At 44.1% G+C, this 23,562-nt stretch overlaps 1 protein-coding gene across 1 annotated transcript; it reads left to right on the top strand.

Annotated features, from left to right (window-relative positions):
• The first annotated feature begins 396 nt into the window (after positions 1-396).
• On the top strand, positions 397-23,514 carry LOC119225612 (transmembrane protein 132D). Its single transcript, XM_037483591.2, has 9 exons — positions 397-896; positions 5,289-6,186; positions 12,093-12,230; positions 16,230-16,422; positions 18,159-18,302; positions 20,996-21,201; positions 21,481-21,742; positions 21,902-22,093; positions 22,176-23,514. Exons 1-9 carry the CDS (start codon positions 824-826, stop codon positions 23,466-23,468), a joined length of 3,399 nt encoding a protein of 1,132 aa, XP_037339488.2. The 5' UTR covers positions 397-823; the 3' UTR covers positions 23,469-23,514.
• The last annotated feature ends 48 nt before the right edge of the window (positions 23,515-23,562 follow it).

Here is a 23,562-nt window from a genome sequence, read left to right as displayed (position 1 = left end):
ATAGTACATAGCCAACAACAATTCGAGGCCACAAAATAAACTTGTAAAATTACTTTTTTTTTCAAATGGTTGACATCTACTTCAGCTATCAATGGCCTCCTATTTGTACAATACTCTTAATCATGTTTGCATGTGTTTTGTCCTGTAGATCTGAACGCGTATCCTCCATAATTGCTACAAGCTGTTGGCTTCACGCTCATCATACAGACCACATTAAGTCCCTCAAGTCCCACATTAACAGATTCAATGATCAGCTATCACTGACTCACATACGCTAAATATGTCCCCTCTGATCATTGCCACTGATATTGCAGTCAAACCAACGCAGGGTTAATCCCACCAGCTGCGTAGTGGACGTGGCTTCCTGAGCGGATGAACAGTGACAGATGATGAGTTTAGTGCCCTGAGGATTGCGCACAAGACAGTCAATGATCTGCTCACAGCCGTTTAAGACCGGAAGAGCAACTCAATCTGGACAATTTGGCTAGTTATTTCGCTTAGAGAGGAGATATTGAGCCAAACGGACCATTCTCCGTCACGCAGTCGCAGCTCAAGCCTCCCACATCTTCCAAGTCTTCAGCAGAGACATCTCCAGGATCGTTACGCACGACTTTTACGCACAACCGGGGACCCGCCGATGAACGCATCTCGATGCACCCACAGCACGGACTTCAATACAATTGTTGCTCTCACAGTTGCGATAATGTTCATTGAGCAAACTGCAGGTGTGGATGCAACCAGCAGCTCTATGCTCTGCTGAAACGAGACCAAACCACCGATTCAGGGAACTTGACTGGAACGAGGAGCCGCACAGGGTGCCAAAATGAGCTTTAATTATCAGAGCAGGTGGATTTTACAGATCATTTTTGCAACTATTACAGCAGTTCTCACTCAAGGTAAGTGACCTGGAAATAATTGTTTACGTGTTGAGATGTGTTTAAATCTAAACTGTAGTAAGTAAAAGACTGCTGCCAAAAACACATGAAGCTGAATGCGACTATTCCTGTTTAAGCAGTCAAACTGTCTATGCACTTTATTTACTGATATCAGCTGAAAAACAGAACCGTACAACCTGTGTAAATGTTACTGAGAGGGGTGGGCCTTCTCCGGGAAGGGGCTTGTCAACAGTAAAAAAGCCTTAAGAGTAAATAAAATATAAATGTCCTAATTTGTGCCTCAAACCCACATTTTCCTCCACAGCAAAACTGCCATCTAGTGAGTCGAACTGAGCATGCATGTATTGGGTGATACAGCAGTGGGTGGGATATTAAACATTTTGGATAAAATCAGTGTAAAGTTGAATAAAATACTTGATGGGTTTATATTATAACTTGAGCCATGGCTTAGCTCAGTACTTTGCTTTCCCTTCTGTTAAAAAACACACAGGGTCTCAATTTTCACGTGACAAATAAAAAAGAAGAAAATCTAAATTCCCAACCATGATAATGGAAAAAAAAACCTGTCACTGAGAGATTAACTGTAAAGACAATGACTACTTTATGAATGGCTTTTTCCTGGTAATGTCTGTAGCTGATTTACGTAGTAATACAAATGTGAAAATTGAGGAATTGTGACAAATAAGACTTTTTTAAAGCAGCTTTAAGTCTTATTGGACATTAAAATCCCCACCAATCACTGCAAAAGCTTAAGCCTCCCCTCTCTCCGTCTGTCTGCCTGTCTTCTCCACCCTCTTACTACTGAGGCCCTTGGGGTATCAGAGAATCATTGTGTATGTTTTATAGAAAACAACTTAACGTGGAAAAAAAACAAAAGGGCTCCCCGAGCCTAAGAGCAGGCTGATAAAAAGTGTTGTGGTCTAACTTTTATGGCCTGTTCTGAAGCTCAACTCTTGTCAGCACATAATTCACTATCATGACATAAAATAAATGGCACAACAACGAATCAGCGAGAGCCTCTTGACAGAATATTAATAAAGTTTTAAACACTATTCATCATTTTCTCTTACCTTTCTGCTCCTGTGAGCTGCTCTTTTTCCTCTCAAGGTGACTGCTAAGACTCAAAAGGGTCTATTTAGAAGCAAGCTGTCAGATCCCAGATCAGAGACTTTTTGAGGCTTTATTAAAGGTCAGCCAGAGAAAATATAAAAACACAAGGTGGTAACATCCATTGATGCTGTCTCTTACAGGTGCTCCATTGGTGTTATTAGCATCTCAAACTTGCATTTTATGATTACTATTATTGTGTTATTGTGTTCCTTTAGTTATGTGACCCATAACGCTAAAATCACAATTCAATCAAAAACCTTCGAAGGGGAGCACGAAAGTGAATAACTTTGAGACGCCACTCAAAAACAATTGTTTGATTGATCTCTTAATTACTGCTTCAATGCAGACCTCCATTGGTTGTCCACTGAAATGCTATTGGGAGCAGACTCACTTCTGCAAACATAAGATAAAAGTCCTTACTGCACATATGAATTCACAGTGATTCCTCAGCATTTCATTAGGATGAGAGAAAGATTGATTACACTTGGAGAAATAAGGCAACCACAATGAAAGAGGTTAGCTCCTAGGAACACAAACGACAGGGCAAAATGTAGCTCTCTCTCTCTCTTTGATACGCATAGGGCCCAGAACTCGAGTCTCAGATAGTGTTACTCCCCTTTTCAAAGTAGAATGTGTTGTTTGCCTTTACAATCCATTCGAACGCATGCCAGTAAAATCTGTGTTTCATAGATGTGGCTAAGGTAAAGACAGAAGAATGTTCATGAGGTCACATATCCATTTTCTAAAAACATAATCCCTCTGAAGAATAGTAGAGGTAGTTTCAAATGAGCTGCTGCAAAACCTAAATCTAGTCCTACAAGGGACATTTTATTCTACATTGAATTATACATTTAGAAAGCACTTACCCTACATACTGCAGAAAAATATCAAATAAAGCCACAACACAAGGCATTTACAAAGAGCAGTCGCGGAGAGGTGGCTTTTAGTGACTGTTGTGGCGTCTACATGGCAACGCTGATGCTTTCTGACTGAGCCAACGAGGACGAGAAGCTCAGGGTGTTCAAAATGAGTGATTTGAGAGGCTGCAACAGCTGGTGCAGCGGATTTACTCCCATGTTTATCGGTTGAGGGCAGGATTCTCATCAGGACCGTAGCGGTACAGCTTTTCTTTGGCAAAGCACAGTGAACCTCTTACCTGTCATGAACTGTAAAAAAAAAAGAAGAGTCTGCTACCAAGTGCCGTGTATGCTTTGGATTTAGATGGTCTCCTTTAAATTTTACAACAGGAAATAACAAGGAGCGCACAGACGACCCACCGAGTCCAACTGTAAAGGGATGAGCTTGCACGTGAAGCAGTTTGTTGGCACGTTGGCGGCGCGTCCTCCCCTCCGGGTGACAGCGAGCCAGTTTATATTCACTCCAGCCAGAGCCGCACGCCAGCTCGGGGCATTAAACAACACATCGGTCAATGTGGCCACTGGTGGGCCGAGCCAGGGCACCAACGTTCCCAGCGTCAGTCCCCGCCTCAGCGGACATGTGTGTCACTCTTGTCGTACATGGAAGAGAGAGGGAGCGAGAGTGATATTTATGCTGTCGCTCTGCTGCTGGGTGACGTGGTTTTGACACATGCAACGCAGTAGACGCTGTGTGAACTGTCACGCCGTCATCAACGGCTCCTTGCCAGGGTGGGTGAGTGGGGATGAAAGGCAGGGGAGGCCATGATAGACGGACACGTCAGATGCCGGCAGCCACGAGGTGCAAGATGCCAAATCTGTCGTTGTCCGATGGATTAAAAAATGTTTCTGTTGTATGTCCGCAACTGCTAAAAGTGCAGAGGTTTAGACATCACCCCTTTTGTTAGACATTGATAGTTTTGGTATACCAGAGGGAGGATGATTTTTTTTAATCTTAAATGCTACCGAAGCTGTCCGTCCACCGTGCTAATGCAGCTGCGTCCACTTCTTTATAATCTGCACAGAAAACACTGGTGTTTTTGCCCTTAATTCACCAAGCAGGGCAATTAACAAAAAGATAAAAAGTGCATTTTCGGGTCAGCAGCTATAAGCTTCATAATTCAAGATGGACGTTTAATGAGGACACTTTATGGCCGAGTGACCTGTGCTCATGTCCACTGTGACAAACAAGAATAGCACTAAGCTTTTAAACCAGATCAGAAAATATTTATGCTGCGGGTTTGTTTTACTGTCCATTAATGCTTTCAGTGCATCGGTATTTAACAGGCAACCAGTAATCCATTTTATTATTGTTCTGGTTTACCCAACCCAAAGAAATAGTTTATTGGAATGTGCTACTGTGCTTCTCTTGGGGATGCTTCCCCTGTCCTGTGTTTTTTTTTTCATGCAGGATCCACTGAGTATTCCAATTCACATGCTGACTATCTAGAAAAAAAAACATGTTAATCCCTGTTTTGGATGGATGATTTAAACCATGTGCTAAATTGATCAGATCCACTGTTCCCCTCAAAGCTGATCATCCATCTGAGAGGAGAAACTGGGACAATGTAAGGGGACAGGCAATATTTTAAAGTATTTTAAGATTAAATCACTTGAAACTCCATATCTCTAAACAGATTTTGAAAAATGAATTCTTTAAGAAGGAATTAAAATACAACACTTCTAGGAACTAATACACTTCAACTTCTAGGGACTGTACAACGATTAGGCGTTAAAAAATTAGTTTTTTAATCTTTCTTTCAGGGAAAACTTACTTAATACTTATTTCAGCTGCACAATCACAATTTGATTTGTAATTTGGTAAATAGTTATGTCTAAAAGACAACATAATCGCTGTTCATTAAGGCACACTGTACTATATGCAGAGTTCCACCAAGAAATAAAGAGTAAATTGTGGCACATGGTTCATTTAACACTTTTATATTATTTTGCTACGCTGTGGGAAGGGTGTTGCAGTTTCTTCTGTTAAAAGGAGGTTTCAAAGGCAACACGTTTGTCTTCCTCACACCGATTCATTCTGTGCAGTCATTCAGCAAAGTCTCAGAGTTCGACTGCCCCGTCCTCGGAGGCCAAAACACTCTTAAGCTTCTCTTGTAATTCACATTCTCACCTATATGCCCTATTGCATGAATTCTAAGGTTAAGCTCAGAGGCCTTTTTAATGTAATGCATTGTTGCCCCACTCAGTTGATCAGTTTTCCTTGGATGACTTTTTGTACTCAAGTGTCCCGGGTATTTTATTCAGCAAACTATGATGTAATGTTTTTGTCTCAAGCAAAATGAGTCGCTTGTGAATACGCTGTTATGAGCCTTTGATCAGCCCACCCTTTCCCTCTTTTACCTCACAGATTTGAGCAGCAAGGAGCTGACAGACAGTAAGAGCCCCGTGCCTTTCCCCGTCTTCTTACCGGTCAGCTACGAGGTGAGAGATGCCGACTACTTCTTTCTGAAGGAGGCCGGGCAGGACTTCATGAGGAACTCCAGCATGCAGAGTCACACGCAACCCTTGGTTATCTTGAGAGCCAGCCGGCAGCCGGCGGTCAGCGCCAGCTACGGCACCATGTCCACAGAGACACTGGTGCCCGTGGATCTGGTCCAGTCTGTCCAGCTTTTCAACGCTCCAAAGGTCTTTACCTTTAACTGGAAAATCCAGGCCTTTGTGCTGACGCCTCGGGTTTTCTCGTCGAAGCCCAAAGTCCGGGTGCTCTTCTACGTTGCGGGGAGGGACTGGGGCAGGGGGGAAGGAACCCAGGATGAGCTGCCGTGTGTGACAGTGTACGCTTTCTGGCAGACCCAGGAGGTGAGGGGGTCCTGCGCCATGGGAGGCGACAGGGGAACCTGCATGGCCGAGCTGGCTCCCGCACCTGGCTGGTTTTCCTCGGGGTCAGAGGGCACCAGCAGGGAGAGGCAGGACCCGACTACTGGGAACCCCGTGGAGCTGTACTACCAGGCGCGGCCCAAAGTCAGCGGGAAGTGCCATTCCGTCGACGGCGGAAGCCGCTGGAGCGGCTCGCAGCAGCAGCAGCAGGAGGAGGAGGCGGAGTTTTCTCGTCCCGTGACGCCCATGCAGAGGATCGGCAGCGTGCGTCTCCTGCAGATGCCCAAAGGAATGGCGACCCTCTCTCGCCTGAAGCTCGGCAATGCCATCGTCATACGGACATCCTCCAAACCGCTGAAGAAGACTGACATCGCCACCTTCTACATACTCATGGCCAGCTCCGCCCAGCTGACCAACTTCACTCTCAGGTAACAAGCCACGGCGATACACGGAAAAAATACTTTCATCACCTCAGAGGCGCTCAATGTAGTCCAAATTAATTGGTTAGCGGGAATCATTCAGTAATAGTATTATTCCTCTTAAATACTACTTGCTCAAATCCATCAGAAATGAGGAACACAGGATGAAATGAGATTTAGGATGGATTAGGGCATACAATGAGAGAGTTGACCGCCCTTCAGAGAACTGGAGATTATGTAAGTGTGAGGGAGTTCAGCCCGATGACATTAAGGGCTGCTTCAAGAGTTGCAGTCATCGAGGTTGAAATGGATCAAATGAGATCACGTGTAAGCTGGTGACTCATTAGCGCTCTGATTCAAAGAGTATGCCTGCGATCTGTGGCAATTAAAGACACTGCTACAGAATGTATCGGGATCCCACGGATTAACAGTATGTTTCAATTTACTTCAAGGCTCTGTTCTCATTTCACGATACAAAATGCTCCTGTTTGACATTTGTAGGTTGGTTTTCATGGTCGTCCGCAGACTGATGGCTTCCGTTATCATCATCACCTTAAATAGAACCATGTTGCTGCGTAGCTGGATTTCTGAGATTAGCTGTCGGAAACAGACAAGTACAGATTCACGCCGACTTGATTAGAGACTGTTTTTTATTATTATTCTGAACTCCGAGCCAGTGAATAATGGACTGTCGGGAGGTATGAAATACGTAGTCTCGGTTAGTGTGCATATTTAGATCATAAGTAAAGTACGTCATAAATCCTTCCATCATTTTTTGGTCTCACATAATGTAATGATTGATCATTACGTTGATGTTTGAAGCTTGATGAACTTGATGGTCCAGTTTATGTGTCCTGACTTAAGATCCTCAAAGGCGGCTTGTCTGCAAGTGTGTTAGTTCCTGGACAATTATTACATCCTTTCCTTGTAGAATGCTGTGGCACAAAATCAATACTTTCTGGCAAATAAATAATCAGTGAGTTCCGCTTTGACTTGTAAATATATGCTTCGGTGGAGGTGAGCCGGTAAAGGGAAAGTCATGGATTATTAATTCCCTTTTCACCTGGTCCTGTATTCATTCACTCTGACAGTCACTTAGTCAGATCAATCGTGAATGCTGCAATAGATAAATATTGATTGAGGCAAGAGCTGTGCATGAATGGACTCACAGGGTCGGAGGTTTCTCTCAGGTCATTCAGTTTCTGTCTGATGTACCAAAATAAAACATAATAAACATAATTATGAAGCTATTTCATCCTACTTTTCTAGGAGAACCTGAGAACTGGTTATTACAGAACTTTGAGTTTTATCGGGTTGGACTCATTTTGTTTCTTTCATTGTCTCTCTTCTGCTCTTCTTTAAGCTCCTTTAAACAATCGCCGCTTTAATTAATTTTCTCAGCCACACATAGTTTCCGAAGAAAAATCAGATGGATAGCATCTCCTCTCTCCTCTGCTCTCGTTTCCTCTTCTCCTCTCCTCTCCATTCTTCCTCGTTCCTCACCTCTTCCCACAGCTGTCACTTGTTTGGAAGATTGGCAATCTTGTTAGGAAGCTTTGTAGTAATTCAATTTGTGTGATAGGCTGTTTGTTCCAAATTCTATATATATCCAAAATCCAAATTCTATTTAAATGTATATATATATATACATTTTTTTTGTCTTTTCGCATCCAAATAACAGAGATAGACTCACTTTTTTTTCTCTAACATATTTATTCACAGGGCCACCCTCGCCCAGTTTATCAGCACATTAACAAGCGTTGTGCAGCCGATCCTCCACAGCTGTCTGTGTGCTCCATCACTGTCTGAATGCCCCATTAAGCTTTCCTTAAAACTCTCTCCAGGGTGATACACCCTGTTATTGATGTCTATAACTGGAGTCAAGGGACATACAAATTTTAGGTTGATTGAGAAATAGAAAAGCCACGCCTGTCTGTTCCTGCTAAAGAACAAACCTCTTATTCAGTGGGAGTTTGATAAAGGTCACAGAGAAAGTGTTGTAATCACACGTTTGGTAATTAGTTGATCCCTTCGGTGTTTGCTCAGGAAGATTAATCAAAAGAGGGTGCTGATAAAAACAATGAAAAGTCATCAATAAAGCACAACATTTTGTCTTGTTGGTTTTGTGGCCTCCCCCAAACTAGAAGTTCTGTTAGTGAGCGATCCAACTAGGGAGCACAATCATTCATCGGCCTCTCGCATCCATTTGTATGGCTGAGGTGGTGCTGTTGGCATGAGCGTCTCCTCGACTCCCTGAACTGCTCCCATTAGCACGTAACCGGTGGCTCGTCATCAGGGCGGCTGAACGCTGCACATTTATTCAAAGCCTGCACTCGTTTCACCCGTGGAACTGTGGCCTCGCAGTGATGCGTTCACAGGGCCAAGGACGGGGGACACGAATTGTACCAGCGAAGCGATAACAAACCCTGTTTACATCTAGATATGAAATGCACGTCGGCCAGGCTGAGTGGCTCGCACAGAGAATACTCTCCTGGATCAGGCTCGGCCTCTACTTTACCGCATTGCGTTTTAGCTTTTATTTTTAATTGTGTCACTGTTTGGTGTGTTAGCCGTGGCTCTGGGAACAGCTTGCATGTGTGGAGTTTCATCTTTACATGCAAGCCTAGGCGTGTGAGTGAATGAAGAGCATGTGAAAGGTGAAAGAATAGTGCCAATTCTACCTTGCCTGGTCAAAAGTAAAATGGATGGCAGGTGCAAGCACCTGAGAGCTGCTTTTCTCACACACTGTCAGCTCCAGTCTCCAAAGCCATCCATCTTCTCTGCCCTGCTGCCTCCTCAGGGCCGGCTAACCAACGCCATGGGCACTAGTCCCTTCTACCAACACTCAGAAGAAAAAAGGCCTCTTCCAATCGCAGAGGATTTTTTTTTTCTTACTTTTTACAAAAGAGAAAAAAGCATTGGTGAACTCTGCCACTTTTTATTAGTCAAACTCTGCTCCACACAGCTTAATCCACAGAGGTGTTTCATCAAAGCAGGACATGTTATTTGAAAGTCATTATGTGATTTCTCATTAATACACTGTATCATTGATACATCATTGATTATGCCTGGATTACAATGCACTTACAATTATCTACAGTCAGCATAATGGTTTAATTATTGAAAGAAAGGGAAATACAAGTTGGTGAAGGCATTTGTACCTTGATGCTTTGATAACTGTGCAACGTGTGTTACTCTACAGGCAAATGACATTATTGTCACGGGAGAACAAGAATTAGGACACAAAATGCAACCGCAGGAGCCAGAGTAGGGTTACCAACTTTATTTGTTGCCCCCAAAAAGACAATTCCCCCCGTGTGAGTCCCGTGGCTCAGCGTCCGAGGTAGCAGATCACGTTGTGAGTCCAGAGGCTCGACACCAGAGACAAGTGGAGTCCTGGAACTCTACACACAGACAGAGAGAAGATCAGTGATGCACAAGGTCAGGCAGAGGAACTCACAAACTGGCAGTGATGACTACCGTCTGCGTCAGACAAGGATCCTTTGCCTTGGCTCTTGACTGAAAACTATACTTGAAAACTGAAGCATGTATTGTTTATAAATTGGGCGGAAATATTCCATGATATTGTTTCCAGAGGATGCATCCTCATTTACTTTAGTGATCCTCTCGCGTTTCCTCTACTGCCACCGTGAAGTTCACATTTGTGGGTTAGGATGAAAAGACTGATTGGATTTGATGCCATGAGATTTGATGTACATGTCCCCCTAAGGATGAACTGTAATAATGAAAAACAATAATCCAAGGATAACCCAATAACAATGCAATATTTTTGCAAAACCAAAACTATTCCCATCCCAGAATATCTCAATTTATTTTAGCTGTACTTTATGGTGCTAATTGGCCAATGTTAACGTGTATACATTCTAAACTAAGATTATACCATTAGCCAAACATCAGCATGTTAGCATTGTCATTTTGAGCATCTTAGCAAGTTGATGTTTGTATTAAGCTTAAAGCTGCTGTGATCAGTGGATCTCAAAGCACTTTCTTAAAATGAATGATGAAAACATCAAAATCACAAACTCAGTGTAACATCTGAGACTTTTTTTTTCTGCAGCACTGTGATCAATTTGTGATCTGCAAGGAACACGGATGACAGGGTGCAACCACCTTCTCCTTTCAGCCGTCCTGAACCAGAATGTCTAAAGGCTTTTTAGATCAACACTGCGTCCATTCATCCTGGCCCATTGAGCACCTGGGTTGTTGACTCTGCTGCCTCCTGGGAACCTCAGACTGATAACAACGGACCTGCCACCCCTCTCTGTTTGCCACGGCCATTCGCTCTAACGCAAAGTTCTCAGAGAACCTAGTCTCGTTTACTATACCAAAGACAGAGGCCATGCAGCAACCACCGTATGTGGCTCCTTTTTCTTTCACATTTTCTCAAGGAATTCTCATTTTGTCAAGTTCAGTTTGTTTCCAGAGACACGTTTGCTGCGATGACCTCTGTTGGCAGAGAGGGAGAGTTCAGGGTCTTCAACACAACTGCCTACTTTATGTCGAAAATATTGGTGTGACTTGTCCACGGCCTCTCTGGCACTCAGCTGTGTTCAATGAGACTCACAGCGCTGTGCTTCCCGGCAAACAGACGATTCCACCTTTTAGTCTACTGCTGCCGTTTGTAACCCGGGTTAATGAGATAAATTAGCTGCTGTTGTGTGCAGCTAGAATTAAAACCAGCTGTCACCGGGGTCACGATTGCACCAGATTAAAACTACTATTGAAAAAGACAATTCTCCGTCATCCCTTTATAAACTTTAAGCGGCTTCTCAAATGCCACGGGATGAGCCAAATCCATTGTTTCTGGCGAGGGGACAAAGTAAGGGGAAGCCTTTCTATGTCATCATCGGTCGGACGTTTACAGGCTCGACGGCAGCACATTCTAATGCTGAGATCAGTGGCCACTCGAGACCCTCGTTCCACATGACATGGCGGGTGTGCAGATGTTTGCCCAAGGGTTCACATATGTGCACACGACGTGTACTTAGCACTGCGAGGTTATTGCGAGGTGGTCGACTGATTTCTTCCCTTTGCATCTCTCCTCTTCCTTTTAAAGTCAAATACCCCAGGCATAAGCGGGACAAGTGCTCAGATTGCTGCTGCTCCCGTCGTAGATTACGTCCACCTTAGAGACGCGTAATGCGGACAAAACTTTGTGTTCATCATGATACAACTTGTCTGAGCTATTTGTCTAGTATTTATAGTCTTGTGTCTTGTTTCATAGGGAAGCAACTCTAGGTGAGAAGAGTTCAGCATATTGACTTTTGTTGTAGCGGAGGACTCTATCTTTACATGCGTTTTTCCCCTGGCATTACTTGATTACAATTCTCGTTGAAGAATATCTCATTAACATTTGACCTACAGCCAGCTGCTTGTGGTTCAGTGGCACAATGATTGTTGTTAATAAAGAAGAGGTCAAGAAAAGAAATGATCCATTAGTTTAGTTTGGATAATGAGCACACAGATTAACAGAGATATTCTTTTTTTTCTTGCTATTCCAAATGCACGATGAAGGCAGCGAAGCACTGGTAGTAAATTACTGATTGTATGTGATAGATTTCTCCTCTTGTGGATATTAAGTTTAAACCATTAAACCAGGTATATAGGGCTACCTTTTTGTTATAGAGATCCTAGATTCATTGAAATAACCTGAATAACCTAAAGAATGTATGAATTAAATATATTCTGTGTGAAGAAAACTACATCTGCAATTACTGTATATCGTACCAAGTGGGATTAATCTATAATGAAATCAAAAGGAACAGAAAAATATAAGAAAAACTATGTTTATTTGTTAAAAAATGAAAATGTATTACCCTGAATTCCATTGGTTGTTAATATAGGACATTTCCCATCTACCATCGTTGACCTTTTTGTGTTTTTACTCTGCGCAGAGCGGCAGTAAAGAAGGAAGTGACCTTTCGAACAGCAACACCCAGTAATTCTTTACTGTGGGACATCACTCTGGATATGGAAGCAGATGGAGCCATTGCTGTCATTTGTCAGAGGAAAGCTCCCATACCTGGGAAAAGGCAAGTTCGTTTTCTTCACAATACTCCTTGTGCCGGTGTGCGGTACATGTCTATTTTGTTGCCTCTGGATCTCATGGTGAGAACATTTTTTTAGGATTTTAATTGCTGCGGTTAAAATTGGTCAAATAACACTTTGAAGCGAATACTGTTGGTGCACAGGTGTAAAGTATTTGTCAAAAAAGTTCAGAAACAGACCATTTGTGCCTTGCAAGCCTTGCAGAAGCTCACTGCAGAAGCACACTGCGCTGTGCCCTGGGAGGAACTCCCTAATGCGCACTAAGCATCGGCTGGCTGCAGGTGCTCCTGTAAAACTGCCCCTATTGCGTTTCCCTTTTTTTTTATGTCTACCCCTAATCTGTAAAGTTTTGACCGTGTCTAAACATTTTACACATTCGTGCATTGCTGGTGCACAGTACTTATGACTCAAACGCTGCGTTTCCATTGCAAACACAGCACTAAAACTATTAACAAGACGTCTAAGCCAACTCATAGGGCTTCTAAGTACTTTAGTATGACCTTATTAAACGGGGATACATCCTTGCCTTAACGAGCGGCTTATCTCAGATGTCCTAACATTTTCAATTGAGCGCGATTCCTTCCACACAGGTGAGAAGAGTTTATTGTGGAGTTAAGCCATAGCAGTGTGGCTCATGCCGTTCGGAGTTTAGAGGACACCATTTGCAAACAGAAAAAGGGGACATAGGACACACAGAATCTGGAGTTAGCAGCTCTGCTAGTGGCTCTGCGGCGTTTGGCACTGTGGCACTTGGAGCTTAAGGCTAACATCAGCTAGCTCACAATGACTACATGCTGAGGCTTTTGTTTAGCGTGCTAATGATGACAGCGCGGGGGTGACACTGACCGATTGACATGTGTCCTTTTTGTCACAGCTTGCTCCTTGTCCTCTTCTCTCCAGCTTGCATCCTGACTTCCTCTCTATTCACTGCAATTTTCCCTCCCCGCTTTTCAATTACCTGACTGCCACTACTTTGTCTGCTCTGCAATTACCTGGGCCTCCGCTGCCACATTCTCACCTTATAACATCTAATCAGTCATTGACTGTCCACTTCTGTTGTTCCTTCCTCAGATCATCATCATTGCAAAGTGTTTTTTTTTTTAACCTGTTAATTCTTTTCCTGTAGCCCACCAACCCGTTACTGGCCTCGCTTTGGCCTTTTTTTGAGGAACATTTTTGAGCTTCCTCTCCCCTCATCTGTGTTTCTTGTCACAGAGTAGGCAACTCCTCCGTCCTAATTAGTCAACATCACAACAATTATGGACCAATTTCATCAGATTATGGTGAAAACTAAATATAAGTGTAGAATTAACCTGTAGTGTACTAAAAAAACTGAGACTGATACTGTCTGGGACGGAACAAAGTAAGTTTATTATTAAATGTAGCATTCAGTAATAAACCCCATGGTTGGGATTACTTCAATGTTTTACCGAGTCACGATGTAAGATAATGTGTAAGGTAATTTATCTTGATGAAACTAGAAAGTTTCATTGACAATAATTCTCACTTGATGAAAAAAGTGAGGGGATCACGGAAGTGATTTTGGATTTATCCCAAAAGAAACCCAACTAAACGTTTGGCCCTGCATCGAATTGTTGTGGAGACATTTTACTTAAAACCACCATGTCAGTAAAGGAAAGGTTTCTGTAGGATTCCTCCTCTGGGCACCGTGGATGGATACGGACGTTGCCGTGCTGCTGGCTCGGCCGATAAGTCATCGAGAGCAACCGACTGTTCTATCACACGTCAAACCTCGCGAACGCAACATACATTCAGGAGAATACCATTTACGTTGCTGCTCTGCACTTGCTTTCAATTTAAATTCTATCACGCCTTGCCAGTGGCCCTGAAAACTGATCCATTGAGATTAACCTCAAACATTGAGAGTTTGTGCATCTAGCGCAGCTAAAAATACTTGGAAGACTAAAGCTGTAATCTGTGTATAAATGCTTGGCCTAGCTTGTAAAGAGCAAGTGTCTGCAGCCAACTTTCCCGCGATAAAAAAAAAAATTACTAATGAAAGTAGACAATGTCATTTGTCACTGAACTTTGCTTCAATACAATCAAAAAGATTATCTCATCCCATCGCACGGATGAAAATGGTTTTGATCTAAACTCCTAGGTTGGTCCGACGCTGAGGTCGCATAACAATAGTTGCGATTTCCCTCGAACGAAGGCACAACCCTGACCTCGTATGTGCTTGTCATTATTGCTTTGACCTCATTAAGTTGTTTTCCCCATTTGGCGTGGATTATGACATTGTTTATCACAACCTCTTTATGGGTTAACATAGTCTTTCACTGAGTCATTTTTGCTAATCCTCTCTAAAATGTCACGAAGCTAACAGGACCCCTGCAGTGTCAGCACTGTCACGCCACTCTGGGGAGCTCTCAGACTTTGTGTCTCGGCTTCAGTGAACACTAACGGTATTTGCTGTGTCTGTATAATAAAGCTTTTTTTTTTTCCCTTTTGCACTCTCACAGAAAGAGTGCCCACCATAAACAAGTTGTTGAAGCATCATCCCTCTGCAGGCTCCACGAGAGTGACTGAGGGGGTAGAGAGCACAGCAGCATCCCCTGCCTTATAGATATCTGTGTCAATGCATACTTAAGGGGATGTGTGCATGCTTATGCCACGCACGCATATCTTGTTTTGTTGATTGAATTCCATTGTTATCTTTTAATCGCAGGTCTCAGAGCAATATGCTGAGATTATTCAATTACGCTAAATCTCTGTCTTGCCCTTAATAAGGGAAGGTATAATGGAACACTGAGTGGATTAAGATAGGGGCTTTTTTGTACTTTGCTGTTGACTTTGGAACTTAATGGAGGATTAACAAAACATGATTTGTAGTTTCTCCAATTGTTGTTGTTGCTTTAGTACAGTTGTTTACATGCTGTAAACAGGATTTAGGGGTGTGTCTGCTCTGATATTTATAATTTTACACTCTGATGCAGTGGGTCTGATAATGTCTACGTGGGCATGTGAATGCTTATTATGTTCATGTCCAATATGTATTTTCTGCAGTTTGATACGGCGCCAAATAGTAAAACCAAGGAAACTAAATTGGGCCACGGGATAAAATTGAATGCATTGCTAGGACACTCTGTTCTCTGTAGCATCACTGAGAGGCCATTACAAGTCACAACGGCGGTTTGTTGTGTATGCAGGATGCCACTGTCCTTGGACCACCTTTCATTCATTCCACGTTTCTAGAGAAATTCAGCCCTCGCAATCCCACGAGTTTTCAACTGGATATCTCCAAAAATCCAGTCTCGTCTTTATTTGGCTTTCTTTCAATAGCCGCAACATTTTCCTATATATGGAGTTATTACTGTCTGAGTGACTTTGAATGGTTATACATTGAATACATTTGCTGTTTATGGTCTACAGTTCATTACAGCCTGTATAATACAAACATTAATTGCATCATACTGTAAATGAGTTGTTATTGATGCAGAAGCAGCATCAACGTCACCACATCACATTTCTATGCCTGTGGTTCGGGCTTAAAGTGATTGAGGATTATTAAAGTTTGGCAGTGGTCGTACAGGTTGATAATATGTCCATTCAGTTGTCTATTTTCATATATGATCAAATGGATTTTTCTGCACGGCGAGCCACAAGCAGAGGTGCAGGATGCGCTGCACTATAATCACTGCACCTCATTCAGAGTTGATTACTAAAGCCCAATAGTGAAATGATCCTATCAAGTATCAGTGGCTGGGTGCAATGGAAAGTTTCTCTCTTTTTGGTGGTAGTTTGGATTATCAAAAAGTAGAGAAAGGGAGATCTCTCACTCAGTCAATGCCAAATGTGGCCCTTCTTACACCAAATGGTAGCATAATACAACGACGGAGAGCCGCACTAGCTTCTATTCTACCGGGCGCTTTTTTTGATGATTCTCACGTTAGGAAACTACAAAATATGTAGACGGTTATCAATGCATTCATGTTTTGCACATCTGTATTTCATCCATTTAGGCTCGACAACAGTCTGCTGGAGGTGCTTCAGATGGACTTTGGGGTGGAGGAGCTGAGCAGTCCTCTCGACAGTCAGGTGATCATATGGAGGCTGGACCTACCATCTGATTCCAAAAATGTAACCAAGACTGAAGGAGCCATGACAATCTATACTACTCAGAGAGACTTTGTTGGCCTGGCCCCTCTTGTGATGGTGAGTTAACTGACTGAATATCACACCTAATTATTGTTAAAACCACTATGGACGTTAATGACAGCAGTGTTTCTAGTGACGCCGACACCATCCTTTTGAGCATTGCTTGAAAATATCATGAAATGCACTTTGCTCTGATCCATTTATGTCTGGTTGGCATGAACAAAAGGCTGGATACACTTTGGATTGTTTAGTAAATGGATTCTATTTCGAGCAGAGTGACCTTGTGTTGTTGACTGTCAACTTGCTGATGCGTCTCTTCTGAGTTGTTCTGCTCTGTTGTGGCGTGCAATAGACCTATGTGGTCATCCTCTCCTCCAAACAGCTGCTTCATGCACTTCTATTTCGGTGCCCGGGGCCTCTTTATCATTCTACCGCTCAGATGAATCTGTGATATAATCCCCAACACTAAATATGGAACACTACACGAGTTTACAGCACTTGCATCACAATATTGAGTTAAGTGTCACCTTGGCTCGGTAAATTTTTAGTACTCCAATTTTTAGCAGGAATGACAGTAACAACCTGTCACATAATACACAATACCAGCCGTTCCTGTTTCTTACAATACGTAGAATTAGAAGTCAAGAATTGTCACACTTAGCGCTATTGGTCTGGGCAAGGACCTGACTTACAGTCCGACCTGCCGTATTTCCATCATACTGGGGACTGACATTATGCGGATGTGCCACAGTATCCTGATTCGTGAATTCGACATGGTTCATCTCTCTTTTGGAATGGAAGCTGACCTGAGGCAGCGGGCCAAACACGAGGAGATTTGGTGGTTGGCCTGAGGGGACATTAGCGATGACTGATCACTCTTAGCCCAGCTCTGTGAACCACGTTTAGTGCTGCTGCTCAATACTTTGATATAATGGCAAAAGCCTCCCTCACAACGGCTTCAGGTCTGTATTTTTTAATTATACCGGTATGCCAAAATTATGTTACAATATTTCAGCTTTACTTGAACCTGTTTTACAGTGAAGAGACTCATATCCATCTGCTTTTTTGTTGTTGTACTGAGCGGTCAAGTGTCTCATTAAATTAGATCCAACGTCTCTTTCACAGAACTTGACCTGGCTGCGCTCCACTGCTCTCATACTAATTTAACCCACGTATCCATCTGCTCCATCTCAATCCTTTGATTATCCATGCGTGCATACAAATGCATGCATGTACAAACACACACACACACACACACACACAGTGAGACGGACACATTCTAGCACAATGCAGTCCTAACAATAAGAATTCATATTGGTTCCAGTTCTTCACCACTTGAAGCCACTTACCATGCAAGTCGCTGGACTCAAGTACACCTGGATCAGGGCTAAAAGAACAGGCTGTACTGTAGATACGTACACATCTACAGAGATTCTTTTTAATTCCACGTCCCTGGCTTCATCTATTTGATCGTGTTAGAGCGGACACGACAGCATCCTGAGGGACACTGAGGGGCACAAAAAAAAAAGTCCAAGATTAACTTTTTATTCCATGAGGTGACCTGGCCAAAGGGGGACCGGCCTTCTCACCTCAGCAGCATCGCTGAGTCACACTTCATTCATCGCCCCCCGTCTCCCTAAACCCCAAAGTGGGCCTATCTCACAATCCTTTTTTTTTTCCATTATGTGAAATCGTTGACCAAATGTTTAAAAAGTAAAATCAAAAGAAACCAAATGGGACTGATGAACGTGTACTGACTCTGTGGCTGATTTTCCTGACCGTTGTGTTTGTAGGACACAGAGATCATGAACACGGCCGTTTTGACTGGAAAGAAAGTGGTGATGCCTGTGAGGACAGTGGCTGTAGAAGAGGACGGAGTGGTCACGGACGTTTCCGACTACATGGACTGCAGCTCTGATGACGAAGACGTACTCAAGGTAGGATTTACTCTTCCTTCTCCTTGATAGCTTCCACTACAAACTGTAGAGGTAACAATAACTTTCTCATACATCCAATTTTGTTTTCGGATGGTTATTGATTTGTTAATTACTTAACCATGGGGACGTAATGATTTGGAAAAGGTATTTCTTTTACACCATTTGTGGTCAACCTAATTACTTTCGCTGCAGAAGTGTCGAGTGCAAAATGTTCGATCACTCCGGGAAAATGGTCACCTGAGAACAAAAACTCGCAGGTGTTCTAATAGACGAATGTGAGACGTTTGTGTCTTCTCTGCCTACCCTGAAGCTCAGAGGGGTGATTTAGAGTGGCTGTTTAAAAAAAAAAACCTCTCCATCAAGGCAAGGTTGGTTACATGTTTGACAGACGCAGACAAATACGCTGTACCAAAGTCACCGGCTCTCCGTCTGGTTACGACAGAGTAAAACAAACTATTAGCCGGGCTCCGACAACATCGGCCATCAATCTCCCAAACTATGATCCGGCCCCTGAGTCAAAGCGCCTCCGCCGAATGACCTCCGTCTGCCAGTGACCTGCCACTTTCATCCTGTGAACCTAAGCGAGGCTAAAAAGCCAACTGTGATTATTGATGACGTTGAGAGTCCGGCCCCTGGCTGCTCAGGTCAGAGGTTGCAATGGCCCTGCAGACAAAGAATAAAGACATGCACTGGACTGATAGATGAGGTTTTGGTTTTACTGGTCAAATATTTCACTGTGAGTCTTGCTCCGTGAGGGGATTCACGATACTGCGTATACTTAAGTGCACTTTAGTACTAAGTGCAGATGGGTGTCAGTTATAACAGAAGTAGGACTTTGTGAGGATGTCAAGGGGCTGCAGTGAATCCTTCTTTTTCCAACACCACAATGTCGTTGCTGTTCTAAGCCAACAGTTTAGCTCTCGGTGTATTTGCTGACCAGAGAGCAGTTTCAGTCACAAATATTCTTTTAATCTTCTTAGTCTAAAAGCTTGACTCAGATATCTTTTCTCTTCTGGTGTGCCTGAAGAGTTTAAAGTCTGCTAGTGATAGATGGGGAAGGATTTATCTAGAATGTTCTGCCCATGGGACCAAAAAAAAAAACCAAATTCTAATCTGTTGTGATTGAAAGCTTTTCCAAATGTGCATGAATGGTGGAGACTTAAAATGTGCATATATAAGCCTTTCCTTTGTCACTTTAGGGGTTGAAAAATGTGAACATTTTAAACAGGGATATATTGAATATAGATGTCTACTTACTTGATTAATCAGGACTTTGATATAAATATATGTTATATATCAAAACCAAACTCGGTGTAACATGTGAATGTAATCCCCCTCCATTTTCTCCTGCATACTCAAAAAAATACTTTTTTTATTGCAAAGGTAAACTTTTGTCACAGTTGTGTGAAGAGTGGATCTTTTTTTTAAACTTTCAATTGATTTACTTCTGTCTGTCTTTCATACTGCACCCAGTGTTGAAAGTCAAATCCCATTTTAAACAAATCTATCTATTTTATCACCCAAAAACACAGGGATATTCTTGGAGGCAAAATTAGATTGTGACGAGGATGAGTGGGCGGATGGCACTTTAGAAATGGCATTCCCTTTCAAATTGGTGCTTCAAAACATTATTTGAACTTGGCTCATGGAAGTTCACTGGAAGATGCAACGACAGAACAAAATGTCTTGATCATGGATGACTGGCTGTCTGCCTGCACGCGAAACTCCCCAATAGCTCCTAGACGACTACGACCTCACTGGAACGAAATCAGTCCTCGTCTCTTATTCCATGCTTTGCATTAGAAATGTTCTAACGCAACCGTTGAGGGGCTTCGTGGCAAACGCGCTGTTTGGATACAAATCAAGCGGGGGATTATTTGCGGGGAAGAGGGAATTTCAGCTAACAGCCAGGATGACACATAGTGACGGGGTCATTCTAAAGCTCGGACTCTGGTCACGGGGTGCAGGGTGACTGATTCTCAGATGCACCGTCACGGGACGTCTCTGGGACAGCACATCTCCACGAACTGTTGGGTTCACACTGATGAGCACGCAAAGCATTGCTATTTGTATTCCTCCCAGGGCTATCTGTCAAAGTCACTGTGTTTTTTTTTTTTTCTTCTTTTCTCCCTTGTGCACTTCCAGGGGCTGGTGATTGAATTGCAATGCTGCGTTAATTATCCCATTTGTTTAAAGCAGTTGCCGTTGAGAGGGCCAAGAAAAAACTCCTAGCTCGTGTCTCAAAATGTCCACGGGATCTTTGAGCAGTTGCTCCAACTTGCCAAGGTCACCTTTGAAATCCTGGTGCAATGAATGCATTTGGCTGTGAAGGACTGATGTTCAGTACTGCACCACATGATATTCGGATTAGCATAAAACTGCAATGCTGTCTCTTCCCAGCGCTTCGGACTGGTGATCATCGCAGCAGTTTATTACAGCTAGCTGACATTAGTATGGTAACACATGCAGTGCAAAACTGCTACAAGGCCATTTGTTGTTGTAAGAATGGCCTGTTTGTTAAAATAGTGACTTTTATGAGAATTGTTGATTATTTCATGCCATTGCTTGGATGACTGACTGTGTCCTTCAATCTGAGTTGGATGTAGACTGTTTGCACAAGCGCACTACACAAACTCTTTGATGTTACAAGGGCAATTAAAATGCTGATGAATATATCATTTCTTTCCATCCAGGTGTCAGACAGGTGCAACTATGTTTTCGTGAATGGCAAAGAGACCAAAGGCAAGGTGAAGTTGGTGGTGAACTTTACCTACAGCTACCTGAGCGCTCAGCTCGAACTGAACGTATGGATGCCCCGACTGCCTCTCCAGATTGAGGTGTCAGACACCGAACTCAGCCAGATCAAAAGCTGGAGGGTACCCATACTAACCTCCAAAAGGTGGGACACAAAAATAAACCAATTGTTTATCATCCATCATCATCTCTTTATTTGGATTTTAGATGGGATTTTCAGAAGCGTCCTTGAGCCCTTACAAATTCAAATCGTATCTTTCCCAAAGGGTTTAGGGATTTGATTCCATTATATAACGTGCTGTAATATCTCAATGTGATCTAATCAAACAAAGAGTCCGGCTTGAGTGATTGGACTACAGCAGGTCAAAGCATTTACCATGTGACAGGTGTGACTTGCACGCGTGTTTTTGTTGTCATGTCCTAGACCTGGCTGGAACAGTGAAGAAGACAGGAAGGGAAAGGGCTGCATGCTTCAGTTTCAGCACGCCCTGGTGCGGGTGCTAACTCACTTCGTGGCAGAGCAGGCGGACCCTCGGGATCCTAAGGCTTATTTCCTGGGCTCCGATTGGCAGGTGGATGTCACGAGGCTGGTCCGATACTTCACGAAGGTGGAGGACCCTCGGGTGGCGAGGCTGCAGGCAGGAAGGGTGCTGTCAGGACGAGACCTGGGGACTACCAACATCCAGGTACTGAAGTCTCAACGACTGCTCGGATTCATCTTGGCTGGAACTGAATGTTTCGCCATGGTAACAAGTAGCTAGACCCTGGGCGAGGTTGGGTTCTTTCCTTCTGATTTACAGGCTGAGGCACCAACATTAATGTACTGCTTCTGATGTTTGTCACAGGTGTTTTCTCCACTGTCTGACGCAATCTTGGCTAAGACAACCATCAAAGTCGTGGATGATAAAGTGACTATCACAGGTCTGGGGGTCCAGCTGGTTACAGGCCTGTCCATGACTTTACAACTCAGTACCGGAAGCAATCGGGCCATCCTGGCTACCACAAGCACTCAGGAGTTTTTACAGACCCCGAAACAGGTAACAATCTACATCCATTTAAATGTCTAAAAGATGAGCAAAGGCACAGTTACAATGTCTGCTGTTTTCTCTGTTTTTTCAGGAAGCTTTGGTCAGTGCGTGGGTTCAATTCAGCGATGGCAACCAGACTCCTCTTGACATTTATGACCCTGCTTTCTATCGAGTGGCGGTGACATCTCTGGATCCGGGGGTGGTGTCAGTGCAGGGCCCCCCTCCCACCGTGGTTGCGGAGGGTGAGGGCGAGGGAGTCCTGGTCAGAGTGGAGATGTCCATCTGCGAGTCATGCCAGAAGTCCAAACGCAAAAGCACGGTTGCCGTGGGCAACGGTAGCCTGAAGGTCAAGTTTCAAGTGAACAGTCGGCGCTCGAACGGCAATTACAGCAGCACCGTTAGCCTCAAGGACAAGGGCAGTGACTATGGAAACGGTGGAGACGAGTCGGGCAGCGAGAGGAGGCAGAGGGAGCCGCCCAACGATCCTCCTCCGCGCAGCTCAACCTCCGACAGAGAGGAGAGCGCCATGCAGAAGATCACAACCACAATCAAATCAACGGAACGAACGTTCATCAGCAGCGGCAGCCTCGGAGGAGTGGGCAAGACCAGCAAGTCCGAGAACCAGGGTAGTCCTACCAGCATGATGAACAGCCCAAGTGACAGCAGCAAGGCGTACGGCTCCGACAATATGATATTGGAGGATATGAGCAGTGTGAGCTTTACCGCGAAGGCCCCCGGGAACCTTGTGAACTATAACTTCCCCAATAAGGTGGCGGTACCTGGGCAGGAGGCAGAGGAGGTAGAAAGTGGCGGTGAAGAGATGTTGGCCAACAGGCCGCTCACAGACTTGGAGATCGGCATGTACGCTCTGCTGGGCGTCTTCTGCCTGGCCATCTTGGTTTTCCTGATTAATTGTATCTCATATGTAGTCAAGTTCAGGCACAAGAAGCCTCCATCTCATGGCCAGGAGCCCACGGGGCACAGGCACGACTGGGTGTGGCTGGGCACGGACGCCGAGCTGGTGATGAGCGTGCCAGGCAGTCCCGTCCAGCAAGACTCGCAGACCGCAACCACCGTCATAGACATTGGGACCGACAAAACGTCCTCGCTGCCCAGGAGGCCCAGTTGCCTGGCCTCCGTCACGGACTCGCCCCTCAGCTGCGTGGGCTCCCTGCGGAGCAAACCGATGCCCACAGAGTCCCTTCACTCGCCCACCAGCAAAAGAAAGAGAGTCCAGTTCACCACCTTCTCCTCTCTGGAGCGCCAACATTCGCAATATCTTCCACCCAGGGAGAACGGCTATGGCATCCACTGGGTGGGGAAGCAGGACAGTTGTGAGGAGGAACCCCAAGTGCCCGTGCCAGAGGTCGGGGGGGAGTCCTAATGCGGAGCCTGATCAGACCTCACGTGTACAGTAGATGTGGCTTTGATCACCTCAATGCCTTTGTCAACAATAACCGTCTACAAAGATTTGTGAT

This window comes from Pungitius pungitius, chromosome 5, assembly GCF_949316345.1.
Source record: "Pungitius pungitius chromosome 5, fPunPun2.1, whole genome shotgun sequence".
Classification (NCBI taxonomy): Eukaryota; Metazoa; Chordata; class Actinopteri; order Perciformes; family Gasterosteidae; genus Pungitius; species Pungitius pungitius.
Note: the sequence above shows the minus strand (reverse complement) of the source record. Positions and strands in the feature narration are given on the sequence as shown.

What these genes read in the sequence shown, in the direction of transcription:
- LOC119225612 (XM_037483591.2), top strand. Translation starts at nt 824, where the DNA reads ATGAGCTTTAATTATCAGAGCAGGTGGATTTTACAGATCATTTTTGCA. An exon ending in GCCTGGCCCCTCTTGTGATG is followed by an intron (nt 16,423 to 18,158) that starts GTGAGTTAACTG and finishes TTGTGTTTGTAG; the next exon opens with GACACAGAGATCATGAACAC. An exon ending in TTTTACAGACCCCGAAACAG is followed by an intron (nt 22,094 to 22,175) that starts GTAACAATCTAC and finishes CTGTTTTTTCAG; the next exon opens with GAAGCTTTGGTCAGTGCGTG.